The following is a 17510-nucleotide window of genomic DNA, read 5'->3' as shown; positions in this document are numbered from 1 at the left end:
GAAAAATAAGTGGAAACATGGGACATTTTAAGCCTTAACAAAATATGTTTATCCTCTGTAGCAAGTTCAAAATGACAGGAGTTGATTTTCTTGTTGACTTATCATTGTATGACAAAAGTATGTTTTAATGTAGTTGAACCTCCAGGTTCTGTAACAGCTTCTTTACTCAGGCCATAAGACTCTTGAAAGCATCAAAATAATCCCCTCAATTCTCCCCCAAAACAGATTAACTCGCTTGAATATAAAGACAATATAAGATACATCCATAAACTTGGATGCATATGCAATAAGTGCAATATATTTATCTGTACAGTAATCTATTTATTTATATCCTGCACTACAATGAGCTAATGCAACACGATTTTGTTCTTATCTGTACTGTAAAGTTCAAATTCGAATGACAACAAAAGGAAGTCTAAGTCTAATATTGGTGTATCTTCCACAGTTAGTCTCTTGTTTAGGAACATTTTGGCCTTCCTGGTGAAATATGTAAACAAAGGCAAGTGGATAAGAAGAAAGTAGTGTGCCACCATTGTTCAATAAAGATGGTGAATTGGGCAACAAGCTGGAATTATCAAAGTACCAGTAGAATGGAAAAACAAGTTGACTTTATATGTTTAATTGTATATCATTACATCCATTAAACCATATCCAATTGTATTTCCAACCTGCCAAGTATGCAAAAATACCGTCTAAACATCACAAAATGCCACAATTTCAGGCGGCCATTTTGAATATTCTGCTCTAAATGTCTTCTGCAATTTTCGTAGATTCAGAGTGGGATGACATCTGCATTCTGACCATATCAGCAGATCAGTCATACTGGAAATATGCAAACATTAGAAAAATATGTGCTGCCTATCATTAACAATCCCCATGTAAGACAAGGACAGATGTTTTTTTTAATGCATTTTAAGTTTTAAATAATAAATAAAAAGTCTGCTATCAATGGAGTCAATAAGAGCTCTCTATTCCGCCCACAAAGACCTCTAAATAACCATTCAAACCCCGCAAACAATACTGTATTTACATAATGTGACCTAAATAATAACCAGGTATTAGCGATATTTTTAGAAGTGCTAACTCAAAAAAAAGATTTTTAGTGACACATTGATAACAGAGAAGTAACTCGCTGTTGCTGCAGCATTGAGAAGGCCAATTTTCTTCCGTTGCTGCTGCTGCTTTACGTCTTAGCTCAATAAAGTTATTCTAGATTATAAATCATGCTTCTCAATCGGATATGTAGCCGTAAATCTAAACCTTGTTAATACATGACAATCAATTTATACCCGTAAATGGAGACAAAGACACAACAACCGAAGACGTGTATGCAAGCAGCAAAGTTTCTTTTTAGCCCGTTGTGTGGATTATGAAAAATTCCTTATCTAAACAGGAATATATGAACACCCTATCAGTCGTCATCGCAGTGAGAGCAGACAGTTTAAGTGCAAAAATTATGACTAAAGTGGTGAAGCTGTATTTTTAAATGTTATTGACAGTTTATTTAAGAAACAAGGATATCATTATTATTTATTGTTTGTTTAGTTTAAATGTATTTACTTGTATTTAAATTAATTTTTTTTTACGAGTCCTTTCTTTTGCTGTAAATTTTATTTATTTATTTTTACCAACCTCCCCTAAGCCTTGATAATAATCTTTAACACATGATTTTATATCATTTTAAAAGGTTTATCCTGTAAACCTGTAAGTAGGTTAGATATAAGTATTGAATAGGTTTAAAATCAAGAACAAGATTACTTATTCAGTGTTCATATTCACCGAGTAGGCCAAGGGGCCCCCCTGTAGTGGTAAAGTTGGGCCTCGAGGTCACAAAGGTTAAGGACCCCTGGCCTACATAATATGTATTCAATATCCTTTGGTTGAAATCTTTCGTAAATTTTTGTCCATAGTACATCTGATAGTACTTGGGGCGCCCTGGTTGGTAACTTCAGGGTTCCAGGTTCAAGTCCCTCTTCCGCCATCCTTGAGCAAGACACTTTGCCCACATGGTCCCAGTGCCACACACACTAGTTTAAACTAGCATAGCCTAAAGATGTAAATAATGCCCATTAAGTCTCTACAGAAAAATGTGCTATATAAACATTATTCCATCCATCCATCCATCCATCCGTTTCCTACCGCTTGTTCCTCCTGGGGCCACTTAGGTGGAAGGCCCTGTACACTCTGGACAAGTTTCTACCTTATAGCAGGGCCAACACAGATAGCCAGACAACATTCACACACCAGGGACAATTTAGTGTTGCCAATCAACCTGTCTCCAGGTGCTATTATTCACTTCACTAATTCACTACATCTGATCAATATACAAAATGTTCTAATATGTGTTTTAAACCGGTGCTATGTATATCAAATACACTTCTATTTTGATAATACTGCAAGTCATTATCATTTACAACGATTCCTTCAAGATATGTTCTTTGACACGCAGCCCCTCAATATATGACATAACCTTAAACATGTTAGGCAGTACAGTAAATGAATGTATGGTGTATAAAAAAACACTTATGTCAGTAAACACAGATTGCTGTGACCACATTCCCTACATTTCCTTATGCTACTTCTTCTCTTTTTGCTTCGTTTCGTTCGCTTGGAACAGAAGAAGGAGCGGGAGTTTATGCAGCTGCGTTTAGCCGTTCTTCGGAGTGAGCTGCAGCGGCAGAGGAAGGCTCTTGGCAGAGAGATAGGATTGCGGCAGAAGGACAGGGCGCAGCTTCAGAAGAAAGGTAAGCTTAATTTTCTGTACACATTTCTTTTTACACCACATATTTAGTGATATTCACTATATGTGGGTGCATTGGTGACGGGTTTATGACTGGTGACTGGTGAGTTACTGATGGGTATTTTTAACTTTAAACTATCGTGCTCTATTTGATGTTAACACAGAAGAAAAAGAAAAAGGGGAACAATTCACTCTACTAAGGAAGAAAACTATGTGGGACGTAGGGGTGCACGATAAATGTTGTACAGACATGAGGAATTATGTCATACTGATAATTCGATAACATTAAAAAATACTTCTAATAATTAATTACAAAAATTCAAATAAATGCTCCAATGAGGCGCTATTACCCGAACTGTGCTCTAGGTGGTTTAGCGCTCATTTTCTCATTCTCTCCTGTCCCTTCAGCTCATGGCGTTGATCATGTGGGACTTCTTCATGGTTTCAGAGGAATACATTTTGTGTGCTATTAGCACAAAAACTTTCTGCAAACATTCTTCAAGGAACAAGAAAAACATCTCAGAGCAACACATAAAACCTTATTAGTCACCTGAAAAGCCAGCATTGCCACGACAGTGTTTTGAAAGCCCACAAAGACGCCTGTTGCTAAAGAAGCTTCCCCGAAGCCAGCCGCAAAGAGAGGCCTGGATAAACTACAAGTAAATCAAATAAAACAAAATAATATAGATATAAATAAGTTTATCAGTCATGAGAAGCAGAAATCTCTATCTCTATTGAAAAATACACATCTTGCATCCCTGGTCTAATCCCTATCCCTAGTGTAAACAGTCAGTTAATAAAATATGTGCTGTCCAGTTTTATCCTGGTTTTTTATACGCCTGAGTTTTGTTTGCAAGTATGCGTTTATTTCTGTCTAGGTGTGTTGCTGTAGTTCGGAAATAGTCCTTACCATTAAGTTGAATGTGCCAATTTTGTGTTTTGTTGAGTCCTACAAAGTGTTTTGTATTGTACGTATTACATACATATGTTACATAATGATTATATAGTTTTAGCTTTCATGGCCAAAATTTGGTATTGAAATATGGTGCCGTTTGAGTTAACGTTAATGTATACCTGCTCCTATACAAGTACTGAATTCAGTACCCATCCCTACATACCATACCATACCCTGCTTCTGCAGCTAAGATATCAGCTCTTTAAATAAAGCTTTTTGTGTGTTTTTTAAGAAGAAATAAAACATTTTGGTCAAATAATATCTGCATGCAAAATGATAACTCTGAGAAAGTTTGATGAAGACGACAAAGATATACATAAACTTTAGTTCTAAACAGAGCTTTTGTGATAAAATCACCCAAATGCTTGTTAATCCTCTGCATCTATAGCCGTCAACTTTGTTAACAGAAAGGGCTTCGTGCTCTCTGCATGTAAGTCATGGCTTATACTGACTGAGCAGGTGGTTATTGACAAACAGAGAGAAGAAAAAAACATCTCTTTGTCGTTGGAGGGGGTGTGCCCAGTGTAATTGCTTGTTCGGTTATGCTTAAACTATGCTTATTGTAGTACTAATGACTCAGAAGCCAAAACCTCCTGTGCTTTCATTTATTCACTCACATACAGTATATTCTCACTAACCCAAACATTTATTGTCCTATATTTTATTTAGACTGTTAATACGCAATTTTATTTTTCCCAAAATGACATTTCAGATAATCATGACAACTTTTAATTGGGGAATGGACAGTATAATTTTTTTCATGGCAATACATATAACTTCTTGCTTCTTAAAACCCATCTTTATTCATTCTTTTTTTAATTTTATTGTAAGTATAAATTATATTATAATTTTAATAACAAATGTATAATATATGAATATATACTTAATTTATAAAAATGTATATTATATATGTATGTAATGTTTTAGTTTTTGTTTTTTTATGTCATTAATTGATGATGTCAGTGCAAACCTGGAGGTAAGAAAAAACTCAAACAAACGTTCATTTGACAAAGTGTACCTGTACATTAGTCCCGACAAAAGGTCCTGTCTTCATCCATGGTGAATGGCTGGTTGTCCATGATGAAATGCAGCAATGCTGACTCAACAAGCGGCTTGATAAGCTTTGATGTGTTGAACCACAATGTTGTCATTTTGAAACAATGACGAAGTCCCACATGATCGACGCCATGTTTGGCTATCTATGCTAAGGGGTTGTTTATGACCGGTTTACAGATCAGATCAGATCAGTTACTTTATTAATCCCTGAGGGGAAATTCAAATTTTCAGCACAATCCCATTCAAGATCAGACAAACATTACAGGGAGGCAGAACATGATCGCTGACGGGTTTGACAACTTCCGGCGCCCCTTACAAAAAAGGTGAGAAACAGTTAAAAAAAAAAAGGTCTTAGCCTGGGCCCAAGGGAAAAAACAACTAATAGCCATAGCACACATCCCTCGTACATGTGTGTAAGAGGGAAACATCAAATCATCAGCATGGCACGTAGAAGAAAAGGAGCGCTTGACTTTTTTTTTTCCACATGTCTTTAAGTGACCACTCACTACAGGGTATCATAGTTACAAATTACACTTAAAACATTCATGACAAATGTGTAAAATCCCATCCTGATGCAATGCTAATTAAATCTATACGCTTCAAAACATTGCATTTATTGAGCAATTTAAAACAAACTATAATTTGGCACAAAATCAGTCAGCTTGTGTGTCTGTGTGTGATATAATTACCGGTACAGTGTTCCCTCAAATATCGTGGGTGTGGACCCCCTCTCACGGTAGGTGAAAGTGAACCGTGAGGTGGTGAGGGAACGTTTTAAGGCACAATAACCCTTGGTAATGGCCCTCGAGTTCAGTTGAAAACTTTAGAGACAAACATTTATGCAAATTCCTAAAACCACAAGCATGCTCCTGTTATATAGAGGAAATTGGACAACTGTATGCAGATTGACAGATCCTTGCATTGTTATTTTGATTGCTAGCAAAACAGAACACTTGGGTGAACTCTTATTTACATCACTGAGGCGTTCCTCAAGACAACCATTTAAGTCCTGTCATTTTTGGCAGTTATTTTTCGTAATGGGATTTATGTAACTTAGGTTTTGCTGTAACTTGTTTACTACAAATGCAATCAGTCATTTGTCCAACTTCTTACCAGTGGTGTTCCTCAAGGTTCTATTTTAGGTACCCTTTTTCATCATTTGTGCTATTCAACTGGTGGACTGCGAATTCAGTTAAAAAACATGTGAGAGACTCGCATTTTTGTAGCAGATTGTTAAAACACTAGGGGGTTGTCATAGAGATGACCTCTGGATAGTTTTTTTTTGCAGAAAGTCCTAAGAAACAACCCACTGCTCCTGTAACGCTGACAACATTTTTTACAAAATTCAATTATCCACTTTAACTAACTTTAAAGTTCACCGGAATATACAAAATACGACGTAGACGTGAAGGAAGAATTACAGCCCTTGATCCTTAGTTTTCTGGAAATGTGGCCCCTAAACAATTTAGTTGATTACCCCTTGCCCTAGAGAACATCCAGAGTGTGTTATCAATATTTAGTCCTTGGTCATATTTCTCACATAGCTGTTGGGTCCATTGGCAAATAATTGTTGCACCCAAAAAGCGGGCCTCTTCCTAAACAATTGGACTAAAACCACCCAGTCAAGGTTTTGGACATATGCAAACGCCTGCCTGGGAGCTAGCAGATGAAGATGAGCTGAGCGTTTGGTAGCCATGTTTCTAGTGAAATAAATAAATAAAAATATTGCAGTGAACTTGCTGATGCCTGATGAATGTGATCCCATTGATGCTGGAAATGATTGGCATAATAAACAGTGGAAGACTTCAACAGTTTGTATTGACAGCTTTAACAGCTCGCTCATTGCCAGCTAATGCACTTTAAAGTCAGCGCTTTACTTCTGTAAAAAATGCAGTCCATTGTATACATTGCACACACTTCATACCATAAGGCTGAGAAGTCAGAGAATAACTTCTTTCCTTTTCACACATGTGAAATAAAAACACAGGCTTTTCCCCGCCTCCTTCGTAGGTGTCATACTTCTCTGGTCCAATTTACCTTATTTTGCTTTCGAAGACAACATAAATAACCTACCTGAATGCCGTTTATTATATCTGGTAACAGGAGTTTTTCTGCAACACGCTCACAGTCAGACTTCCTGGCCAATAAATGTCCATTGTGAGTTTTTTCAAGTGTTTGGAGTTTTTTCAAGCAGTGGTATGCTGTGGTATTTTTACTTCACATGCGGCCTTATATGAAAGCTAAAAGACATTTGGGTTCTTCTCCCAGCAGCTCAGCAGGACACATTGTCCTCTTCCAACAGGCTGTCATCTTGACAGAGGGTAGGGCTTTGTGTCTTAAACCCATTTGGATGCCGTTTGTGTTCGTGTCATTGTTCTTCTTCAAACATTGCGTCAAACAGTGCGATTGGTGGAGTTTGCTGGAAACCAACCATCCATTTTTTTATAGTTGTTTTTTACTCGATATGGTCTTAAGGTTTCGCATTTTCCTTAGTTAATATGGATCTTTTAAACATGTTTGTGCTAAAAAACCCATTACAGTTGTTTTTATTATACCCACTGTTTTTCAATTACTTTTCAATTTGCTAAATCGACACAGACTTGTACTGTGTCATAAGACTTATGGCGATACGTGCCTCTTGTGATGTGCTGTTATTCTTTTCAGGTTCAAATATATCATTTATAGTAGTGAATGACAGTCAAAAGAAGTACAACCAAGTACTGTACAAAAAATGTATTGGTACGGGTGCCGCAAATAAATATTTCTAATTAATATTTATTACGATGCTGAATTAATTAAAAATTTTCAAGAATCAATTTTCTAAAATACATTTTCAGGCCAAGTTTGGGCTTTTATGTCATACATCAGCAAACATCCCAATTTTATGAAAAACAATGTAATGTAATATAATACATAACAACTACAGCAGTTATATGAAGTAATGTAATAATAATGTGCAACATTTACCTTAGGGAGTAAACTTCTAGGGTATCTCCTTACAGCTGCTTCCCCGTAAAACACACTATCTGCATCTTGTTATATTTTCATGGATACATGTCCACCTTTTTGAATATTATTTTAATATTCTTGGCTGACACTATAGATCGACAGTATTCTGCATCAGTATGATGCAGATTAGCAGTGCTACACTCCAACTGCTTCGCTAAATTAGCTATTTGATGTTTTCTTTCTTTAATAAAATAATTATCATTCAGCATATATTCCAGACTATAAAACGCAGTTATATAAATCGCACCCACTCAATATTAGACACACAAACAGACTATAAGCCGCAGATATGAAATGAGGTATTGACACAGGAATATTCTGTAAATGTTTATTTATATACCTTAATTGTTTCCAAACTGTTTCTGTAACATGGCAGTAAACAGCTAATCAAAAAAAACAGACGTCATTATCATGAACCCACTAGTTGCGAAAGCTTGCTTTCCAATCAGCTAAACAGACTCAATAACTCCACAGTGACCTTTTTCGTGAATTTACTGAGGAATTTGTGAAAATGAAATAATACAAAAAGAATGCCATTGTAAGTTGATAATACTAACACAGACTCTTGTAAACATGTTAGCATATTAGCTAATGCTAACAATGCTGGCTTGATTATGTAGCGATAGCACGTACAAATATGCAAGAAAACAGTTCTGCAGACATCAAACATGAGATGGTTTAGTTAGTATCAATAGTTTACGTTGTAATGTAAAACTTTCAAACGCTGCTTGGAGTGATGAATGAAGAATCCATACGAGTAGAACGCTATGGATGGCTAGAAGAGAGAACGGCACTTTGTTGCAAAACAAGGAATGTTTAGTTATAGAACACAATTTTTACACAAGGCAACTCAAAGTGCTTTACAAAAATCTAAAAGAAGAATAAAAATATAAAGTCATATTTCAAAATAAAATCATAAAAAAATCATGATTAAAATTAAAATTCATCGAATACTGTAGATAGAATTATTTCAGTTGTCAAATACACAATTAAATAGAAGTGTTTTCAGCCTGGCACAAGACCGTGGAGAGAGACTTGTACAAAAGCAGAGCAGTTTTGCAGTAATTTTCTGAGCAACAGGAAGCAAGTGCTGTGACCTAAGCATTGGACTTCAATGGTCGTATGTCCTGATTCTAGTCAGGGCTTGAGCAGCTGCATTTTGGGTATACTGCAGCTGCTTTACATCTTGTTTAGAGAGCCGAGTGAGAAGGCCATTACAGTCGTCTAACCTGTTGTAGACAAAGGCATGCATTAGTCGTTCGAAGTCTGATTTAGACATTATTCCTCTGGTTTTGGCAGTGTTTTTCAGCTGGTGAAAAGCTGCTGATGTTATTGACTTAATGTGACAGTTTAAAGGTCAACACTGAGTCCATTACTACCCCTAGATTTCTGACCTGATTACTAGGTTTCAGGGAGAAGGTGACTAATAATAGTTTCTCTTTGCTTCTCTGAGCAAAAGACAATGATTTCTGTTTTGTCTGAGTATAGCTGTAGAAAATTGTTTTGCATCCACACACTGATCTGTTTGATGCAGTGACAAAGTAAATCAACAAGCTGACGTTCACCTGCCGTCAGTGACCCACAGATCTGAATGTCATCCGCGTAATTGTGTTGGGACACATTGAAGCTGCATATTAGCTAACCTTGTAGCAGCATGTACAAGTTGAACAACAGGGGTCCCAAAATCAAGCCCTGAATAACCCCACAGGCCGTAGCCATTTGGTCAGAGACAATATGACCAATTTCAACAAAGTATCCTGTGATTGAGATTCGACTTCAACCAGTTGAGAGCAGAACGGGATATTCCCACCCAGTTTTCTATCCTCTGTATTAAAACAGTATGGTCAACTGTGTCAAAGGCAGCGAGCGCTCAGATCCAGCAGAATGGGTGAAAGCACTAAATGAAAGGACCCTGCACCACCTGCAGTGAGCAATATCATACAAAATATGGCACCATAGCCCAAAGTAGACACATTTTCAGTGTATTTGCTTGTTTTTAAAAATATATATATATTAGCATTATTGCCGTCATCAAAGAAAAATCCATAAATAGCTGCACGGTTTTACAAGGCGGGGCTTAAAGTGTATGAAAAAATTAACGGCGTATAGACCGGAATTTACGGTAATTCTTCTCAGCACTGTCCTTCACTCTCAATTTCTCCCTTTTCAGGTTTGGAAAAACAAAGTTATACCGATCTCTATCTATTAGCTAATGCTAGCAATTAAAGAATGATTGTTTTGTTTGGGGTTCACTATCACATACACTACGGCAATTAGTGGCAGGGACGTTTGAAACCTGGATTTTTGCTCATAATCTAAAGCATAACAATTGGCAAGGACGCAGCTTGCTTACTGAAAAACTTTTTAGCTGAGGTTCCATTGTTTATAGCTTTTGGTGTGGAAATAACAGTGACATTGACGTGGAAATAACAGTGACATTGACATGGTCCACAGACAGACCAAGACTAACAGAGGTTGCAAAGTTCAAACCACTCTGTCCAAACCTGCAGTCTGCTTGTTCATTGTGTCCTGGAATTTTGTAATTCTGTGAATCCCTGCCATTTACCTCAAGGCCTGAAGTTGTCTTAAGTAAGATTTAGTGAGCTTCCTGATTTATTTTTTGTCACAGTGATCATTTCCACAGCAGAAAGCACAGCTTTCTTCCTGTGTATTACTGAAAGTATGTGTTTATAAAATGTGCCACACAAATGAAGTGGATTGGATTCATTTCATATATAATTTTAGCTGCTTAATTTTAATACAAATGTCACATAATGTGCATGATCAACATTTTAGAAGAATACCGAATAATACTGCATGCGTGCTGCTGTGTTTTATCTGTCAGTACCAGTAAGGGGGTGATGAGATGGAGTGATAGATTAATGCGATAGTGAAGTGCTGGGAATTACATGAAAGCATGAGTGACATACTGTAAGTGATACAGCCTGCCAGATCTCTGTGTTGTTTGTGGTAGCTGTCAGTAAACCCAAGAATACTTAAAAAGCTCATGTCACACACACAACTACTGATGAGTACTGAAACTCAGTTCTGTACAGGGCCGACAATTGTCGTTATTTATCAGACAGAAAAACAATAGCTATTGGTCCAGACACAGCCACCTGTGACAAGTGCTTAAAGTCGAAAAAATTGAGTCTGACACTCTTTTTAACTTTATTTCCAAATTTAACACTTCTTTGATGAATCTTCAAGCCAACAAAGTAGTTATTTTTGATTTTGCTAAGAGATTTCAGAGGGCCTACTCCTTATAGTCTGCTAAGAATATTTGATTCAATCTTTTTGCCAATTACCAAAGACAAAGTATTAAAAATGTATGTCCAATAACTGCACATGGATGAACAAAGACAAAACATATGTATTAAGTTACCTGTATACTGTTGACTCCAATCACATAATACCGATATTCCGTCATACATCAAAGCCAGCCGACCTTGGTATAATAAGTACTATGTATTCGCTTGCATTAAATAAGGCTGTGTCTTGCACAAATAAAAAACTTATGAACTTTTCTTAAAATCTCTGTCCAGCTCATGAACTTTTCTTAGAATCTGTGTCCAGCTTTCCTCGGATAGGGTCTCTCACAAGTCACCCTCCCAAAGTTACTTAACTGAATAGAGAGACTCTAGGTGTAAATGAAATAAATTATTGTAAATAAGTGTAATAGAACCTTTTAAAGTCGTAAATGGTATCAAAAAAGCAGCTGAAACCGTGTCAGTTGGTAAGTTTGGATACCTGGGAAATGTATAGCAAACAAAGCTGTGGAGCTATAGATATCAAAAAAAGTGTTTAGATAGTGGAAAATTATTACGAAGTTGCTACAAAGAGACAAAAGTGTTGTCAATGTACACATTTAATGTTGTTCTTGGAAAGCATGATTAGCAGTGATGGGTGCAAGACTAGAAATAGTCTGTAAACCAAAATAGCGCTCGAACTGAACCCAAATTCTGGATGAGATTTTTACGATTGGATTTTTCTTAAAAGCGGAAGTAGAGGAGTGATTGGGAGAGTGAACCAGAGCCCTAAAAGACACTGGTCTAGTTAATTTGGCTTCTTTAATCAGCCTTAACGGAGGGGGATCAAATGCTTCATATTCCAGTAAATATTTAAGAATTTTAATGTTGTTTTGTGGTGCTAATTCTCTCGACAATTTGTCTTTTTATTCCAAAATTAAGTCCTGACAATTTGTCTTTTTATTTCAAATGAAGTCTAAAAAGACAGAGATGTTTGAGACATACATAAGGAGGCCATCTGCATAGAGACATTCACCTGCACAATTTGACTACATACGCCCGTAAGTAGCAGATTGGCGCGAATCGCTTTTGCTACAGGCTCAATAGCTAGAGCAAAAAATAATGGGCTCAGGGGAAAATCTTTTGGTGGAAAGGTAATTGCAAAACTATTCCGATTTAATAATAATGGTCCTGACCGAGGTCTCAGGAGATACATATACGAACTTTATCCATGAAATAAAACTGCTGTCAAAGACAAATCTCTCCAGGACATAAAATAAATAATTCCACTCCACTCAGTCAAATGCCTTTTTCAGCATTCAGAGATATCACCACCTCTTCAGTGTTAAGAGTAGGCATTGTATGATGCCTCCTAGATCGAATATGGGCCAACTTCAATTTTAATATTTTTGTCTACAAAGTTTGCTGCCTTTGTTGGCTCATCCAATATGAGTCTGGCCGTTGGATAAAGTGATACGCAACATCTCGAAAGAGAAGTCCAAACATCACGTCGGAACACGAAAGTCCCCTTCTCTGGACTGCGCAGCAAAGGCGATGTGCCTCCGAGCCACGGCCAGAATGAAGTCGGCCAAGAAGGTTCGCCATTTTAGGCCTAGCGCATAGGTCCAACATGGGCAGGGTCCAACATGGGCCAAGCCCCTGCACATCCTGCAAGAACTGAGCGGTGAACTCAGTCGGATGGGGGCCCTCACAGCACTCAGGAAGGCCCACCACTCAAGTGGCCCTCCAGATGATCGCATTTTTTAAAGAGGAGATCCACGGTGGCAGTTGGCTTGTTGATGCTAGTACAAAGTTTGGTTAGCTAGTTATCATTAGCATTAGCATCAGGCTCCAAGTTAGCGATGGCCACACTATGGGACGAGAGAATGCTCTCGAATGACTTCACAACAGCTGCCATCTCTTCCCTGACAACGGATTAAAGATTGTCGAGGATTTCGCATTACCTCCATCTTCTAAATTTATGTTCCTAAAAAAGGTCGAGTCGACAAACCACTCCTCTATGATAGTAACATTAATCTTATATTTTTAGTATTGTTCTGTCAGTGAGAGGTTTTTCTCTCCCCTGGCCACAGGCTCCTTTGTTCCTTTGTAAAGTGACAGACAGAGGATATTTATTGTGGGTGTGTCGTCGTTTCAGATTGTATGACTGTATGCCGTGAAAACTTCCTGGAAATTATTTAAGGGAAAGAGTATGAAAACCCTGCTCACTCACTGTGAAGCCCACTCTAGTGTAGAAAAATGAATGAATGTATGGTGGTGGTGACGGACGCCGGCAGCCACGTTTTCATCGGTCTACTTTAAGAACCGGGGTCGTGCGCCCAACTTTTCCATTCCAAGGTGGGCGAATACACTGAAATATTAACACTCAATTAGGAATCTTACTTTTGATTTGAATGATATTTAATAATCATGTATGTTTGAGAAAATGCAAAGCTTCCATTAATTTAACTGTGGACACAATTAAACCTTGTCGGTAATTGTTTTAAATGTTATATAATTAGTGCTGCTGCCTGTTTGTTAAGCTGGATGCAAATTTATTTTTGAAAATGACTTTGTTAAGACCCTAAATTAAACTTTATTTCAGTTTATTATGCTACACTGAGTTATTGTGTGCTTGCCAATGTTCTCCATCCTCAAGTTGTATCAGTTTTGTTCTTAATCAGTCTGACTTTTATAAATTTGCAACATTCATACAGTCTAGTTTACTGATATGTAGTGTAAGAAAATTGATTTGTGCTGACAATAATACTGACTTGTAACTGTTTGTTCTGAGACACAAAAACATAAAAGCCTTGAAAAAAAAAAAAGTATATATACTGTATTTATATATAAATATTTTGTCTCCTTCAGAGGAAGTGTTTGCCACACAACGTGAAAGTCTGGAGGAGGAGAAAGAATCTTTAACCATGCTTCATAAGGAATGTACCGCCAAGAGGTATGTGTCAACCTGTAATTTGTCCCTGATTTCTGCATAGAAGACATATTTTAACATCTGAACCATCAGCAAATATTATGGCTGCACAGAAGAATGTGTTGCTTGCTTGCGTGACTTGAGAGTTTTGCCGTGCACTCCGCCACCCACACCTCTTTCTCCATAATGCCATTTTTTGGCATCTGGCACTTTTCATGCATTTGTTTCCAGTTGCGATTTTAAGTCTTGTGTTAAAGAAATGATTTGTATTGTGTTCCGCGGGTGTCAACTCTGGGTGCAGTTTTTTTTGTCTGAAGAATAGCAGACAGTCACAGATGGTACACCCGATCCTCTGGAAGGCCAGAAAACAGGAAAATACCATCAGCGAAACATGCATCTGCCTAATTTCAATTTCTTGGATTTACTCCCAAATTTTATTATTGTGATTTCTGAAATTGAAATGGCTGCCATGCAAGTTTTACACACAGCATTAAGGCTGTGACTATTTTGATAGATTAGTCGACTAATAGGATTATGAAGTGAACAGCTCTTTTGTGGCTCTACTTTAGCTATTGACTTAAATTCAGATTAAGATGATTTTAGGCATGTGTTAACTAACAAACGTGACTACTTTATTCAGAAATATAAATTTTTACTGTAACTGTGCTGCTCAAATTTAAAACATGGAACTTGGCTGCAAGGTTTAAATTTGTGTCCGTTTAATATCAAGGAAAGGCAACATGTTGATACAAATCATCATTATTTGTATGTAAACAATGGACAGTCAAAATAGTACTAATAAAAATAAACAAATCAACACCGAAGCTATCTTTAAAAAAGCAATGCTGCTAAGTTTCAGAAAATAAGAAAAGTGAGACTTTCGTGGCATGATCTGTCGGAAAAAAAATTGGCCTTTTTTAAAAAATATATTCATACCTTAAAGGGGAACTGCACGTATTTTGAATTTTGCATATATTTCTCAATCATTATAAAATATATGACAACGGATTTTAATGCATTCAATCTTGTAAATAAACTTGAATTAAAGTCTGCTTACAGCGTAGCCAATGGGGGGCCCTCTATTCTGCCATAAAACCCAATAATAAAAAAAAAAATCTAAAAAGCTGCAACAATACTCCGTTTACATTTCATGACTTGAATATTAACCAGGTACTAGTTATTGTGTTTTATATGATCTCACGTGCTTAAATACCAATCTGGACATGATCGACTGATCTGGTGCTTTCTCGTTTCCTTGCTCGTCAAACCTTATTCTCAATCCTAAATCGTGCCTCTCACCTGGATAGTAGAAGAAGAGGACAAATTCCGAAAAGTTGGTACACTTTGACAGCCAATTTAGCCCTTGAAATTATGAGAATGACACCAAGAGACGATTGGTTTCAACCCCTTTACTTCCCAAGGATTTAGGGCTAGGCGATTTATCGATATACTCGATATATCGGGGGTTTGTCTCTATGCGATAAAGAAAACGACTACATCGTTATATTCGAGTATACGTTCTCACGCAGTTGCTTTTAGCTACGGGAATTACACTACAGGCTCTTCTCACTCTTTCTTGCCTCTGCTTCTCACAGAGATAAAACAAGCGCACCTTCTTACATTAGTTACATACGTATACGCCCTCGCGGAGCAGAGAGGTAGCAGCATGGGTAAAGTTAGCTGTGGTGCGAGTGGTAATACGGGAGAAAGAAGGTCCGAATCTGGTAACAAATGAAGGAAAAATTCATTCCCAAGAAAAACCGCACGGGATCCATCATCTGGTGGTGGTTTGGCTTCAAGAGGGAATATGTCGAACAGACAACCGTTATTTGTTAAGTGTGGGACAAAAGCGCTGCTACAAAAAGTAGCATTAGTGCTAATGTGTAGCATCATTTGAAAAGTCACCCGCTAGAGAATGAAGAGTGTTTGAAACTCTGCATGTCAACATTTCCGTTCGGTGCCACACCAACAAAATGTCGTGGCAACCATTTCCAGACCATATGAAAAAAATATTCAACAACAAAAAGAGATAACTTCTCCAGGAATCTACCACATAGCGAAGGACATACACTATTTGATTTACTACTATGCAGCTAATTTTTATTTGACAGTTATTGAAATATCCTGTGTTTATTTGTTTTAAACTATTGTAGTGGTGTTCTGTACAAAAAGTGCACTTTAATTTAGTGTTGTTTTAATAAGTCAATTTAGTGACATCATGCATATAAGTGACCTAATCGCTTGTTTTAAAATGTCTCTGACAATCTTGCACTTTGTGTTTTGAAATGACATGAATGTTTGTGCCACTGCTTAATAACTGTTTAATAAATACAGTTTTGGTCAATGGACTAAGGTGTGATTTCCCTCTCTGCATAAAAGTTTAAAATGAGCATATATTAATGCAGTAAAACAAAAATGTTTTAATGTAGACACATAGAATCATCATACTAGTGCGATTATAAGCATCAAGTGTTCATTCAAGGCTAAGGCGAAATATCGAGATATATCGTGTGTATCGTGACATGACCTAAAAAAATCTAGATATTAAAAAAAGGCCATATCACAAAGCCCTACAAAGATTATAAATCATTCTTCATCTAAACGGGAATATCACACGAGTCTATCAGTCTTAATAACAGCAGACATTGCACAGTAAGTGATGTTTTATTATGTTTGTTGGCTCTCATAAAGTCTGTAGTGATTAATTATCAGTGATGTCCATCAATTTCTGCGTCACAGTATTGTGTTTTGGAACAAATCACAATACTGTGATGACTTGGAACAAAATACGCAACATGAAATTGGTTTCCAGTCTTCTGTATATGAGGTCAGTAGGCTGATGCAAGTTTGTCCATATTTTGGAGCTAAAATGGGTGTTTCAAAATGTGCTGAAACTCGTTAGAAAACACGCTTAAATTCACCACTGTCTATTTTGGAGGACATTTTGCCTATAAACAGTTTTTAGATCCATTGCTATGAAATAAGTGACACTCTTGACAGCATTAATGGGCTCTTTTAAATTACTGACTTAATTACTCATTGTGTGGTTCCTGTGTCTGGTGGTGTCTCCCCAGAGAACAGTTCCTCAAGTCCAACGCCCAGCTCAACTTCCGATGCCGTCAGCTTCTCTCTGAGCTTTCCTACATTTACCCCATCGATGTGGTGAGTGCAAACCAAATAGTTGACGTTAATATATATTTTTAAATATCTCATTTGAAGTTGCATATCCTCTTGTATGTTAAAACTATTATCTAAAGTCAATGTAATTAAGTTCCTAATACTTTAAATATTACAACATCTGATCATTGTCTTGAAATTAACTCTTTTTTTTTTATTTCACAGGAAAATCCGTCATACTATGTTATCTGTGGAGTGAGGCTGCCAAATTCAGAAGATTTTCAAGGTAATTTCTTATCTACCACTGTTTTATTTGGTGCAAAAAGGCACCCAAACAAACATTTTATCTTGGACTCAAGCATTCTCTAATATACTGTATATACTAAAGATGTCCTGATTCTGATCATGGGATTGAATCGGAGACCAATATTTGCATTGCTTTTACAGATCCTT

General features: G+C 37.0%; 1 protein-coding gene across 5 annotated transcripts in view; it reads left to right on the top strand.

The window, feature by feature from the left end:
* The window catches only part of uvrag (UV radiation resistance associated gene), a 207908-nt gene that overhangs the window by 79359 nt on the left and 111039 nt on the right, over window positions 1-17510 (top strand). For 4 of the 5 annotated variants that reach the window (XM_061898144.1, XM_061898146.1, XM_061898148.1 and 1 more), the window contains 4 exons: window positions 2618-2744; window positions 13880-13964; window positions 17015-17102; window positions 17283-17343. In XM_061898144.1, the coding sequence (XP_061754128.1) occupies window positions 2618-2744; window positions 13880-13964; window positions 17015-17102; window positions 17283-17343 (361 nt within the window). The remainder of the gene's footprint in view (window positions 1-2617; window positions 2745-13879; window positions 13965-17014; window positions 17103-17282; window positions 17344-17510) is intronic. The other variant, XM_061898145.1, reaches the window with a different exon arrangement.

Source organism: Nerophis ophidion, linkage group LG04, assembly GCF_033978795.1.
Source record: "Nerophis ophidion isolate RoL-2023_Sa linkage group LG04, RoL_Noph_v1.0, whole genome shotgun sequence".
NCBI lineage: Eukaryota > Metazoa > Chordata > Actinopteri > Syngnathiformes > Syngnathidae > Nerophis > Nerophis ophidion.
This window is presented reverse-complemented; position numbering and strand designations above follow the sequence as displayed.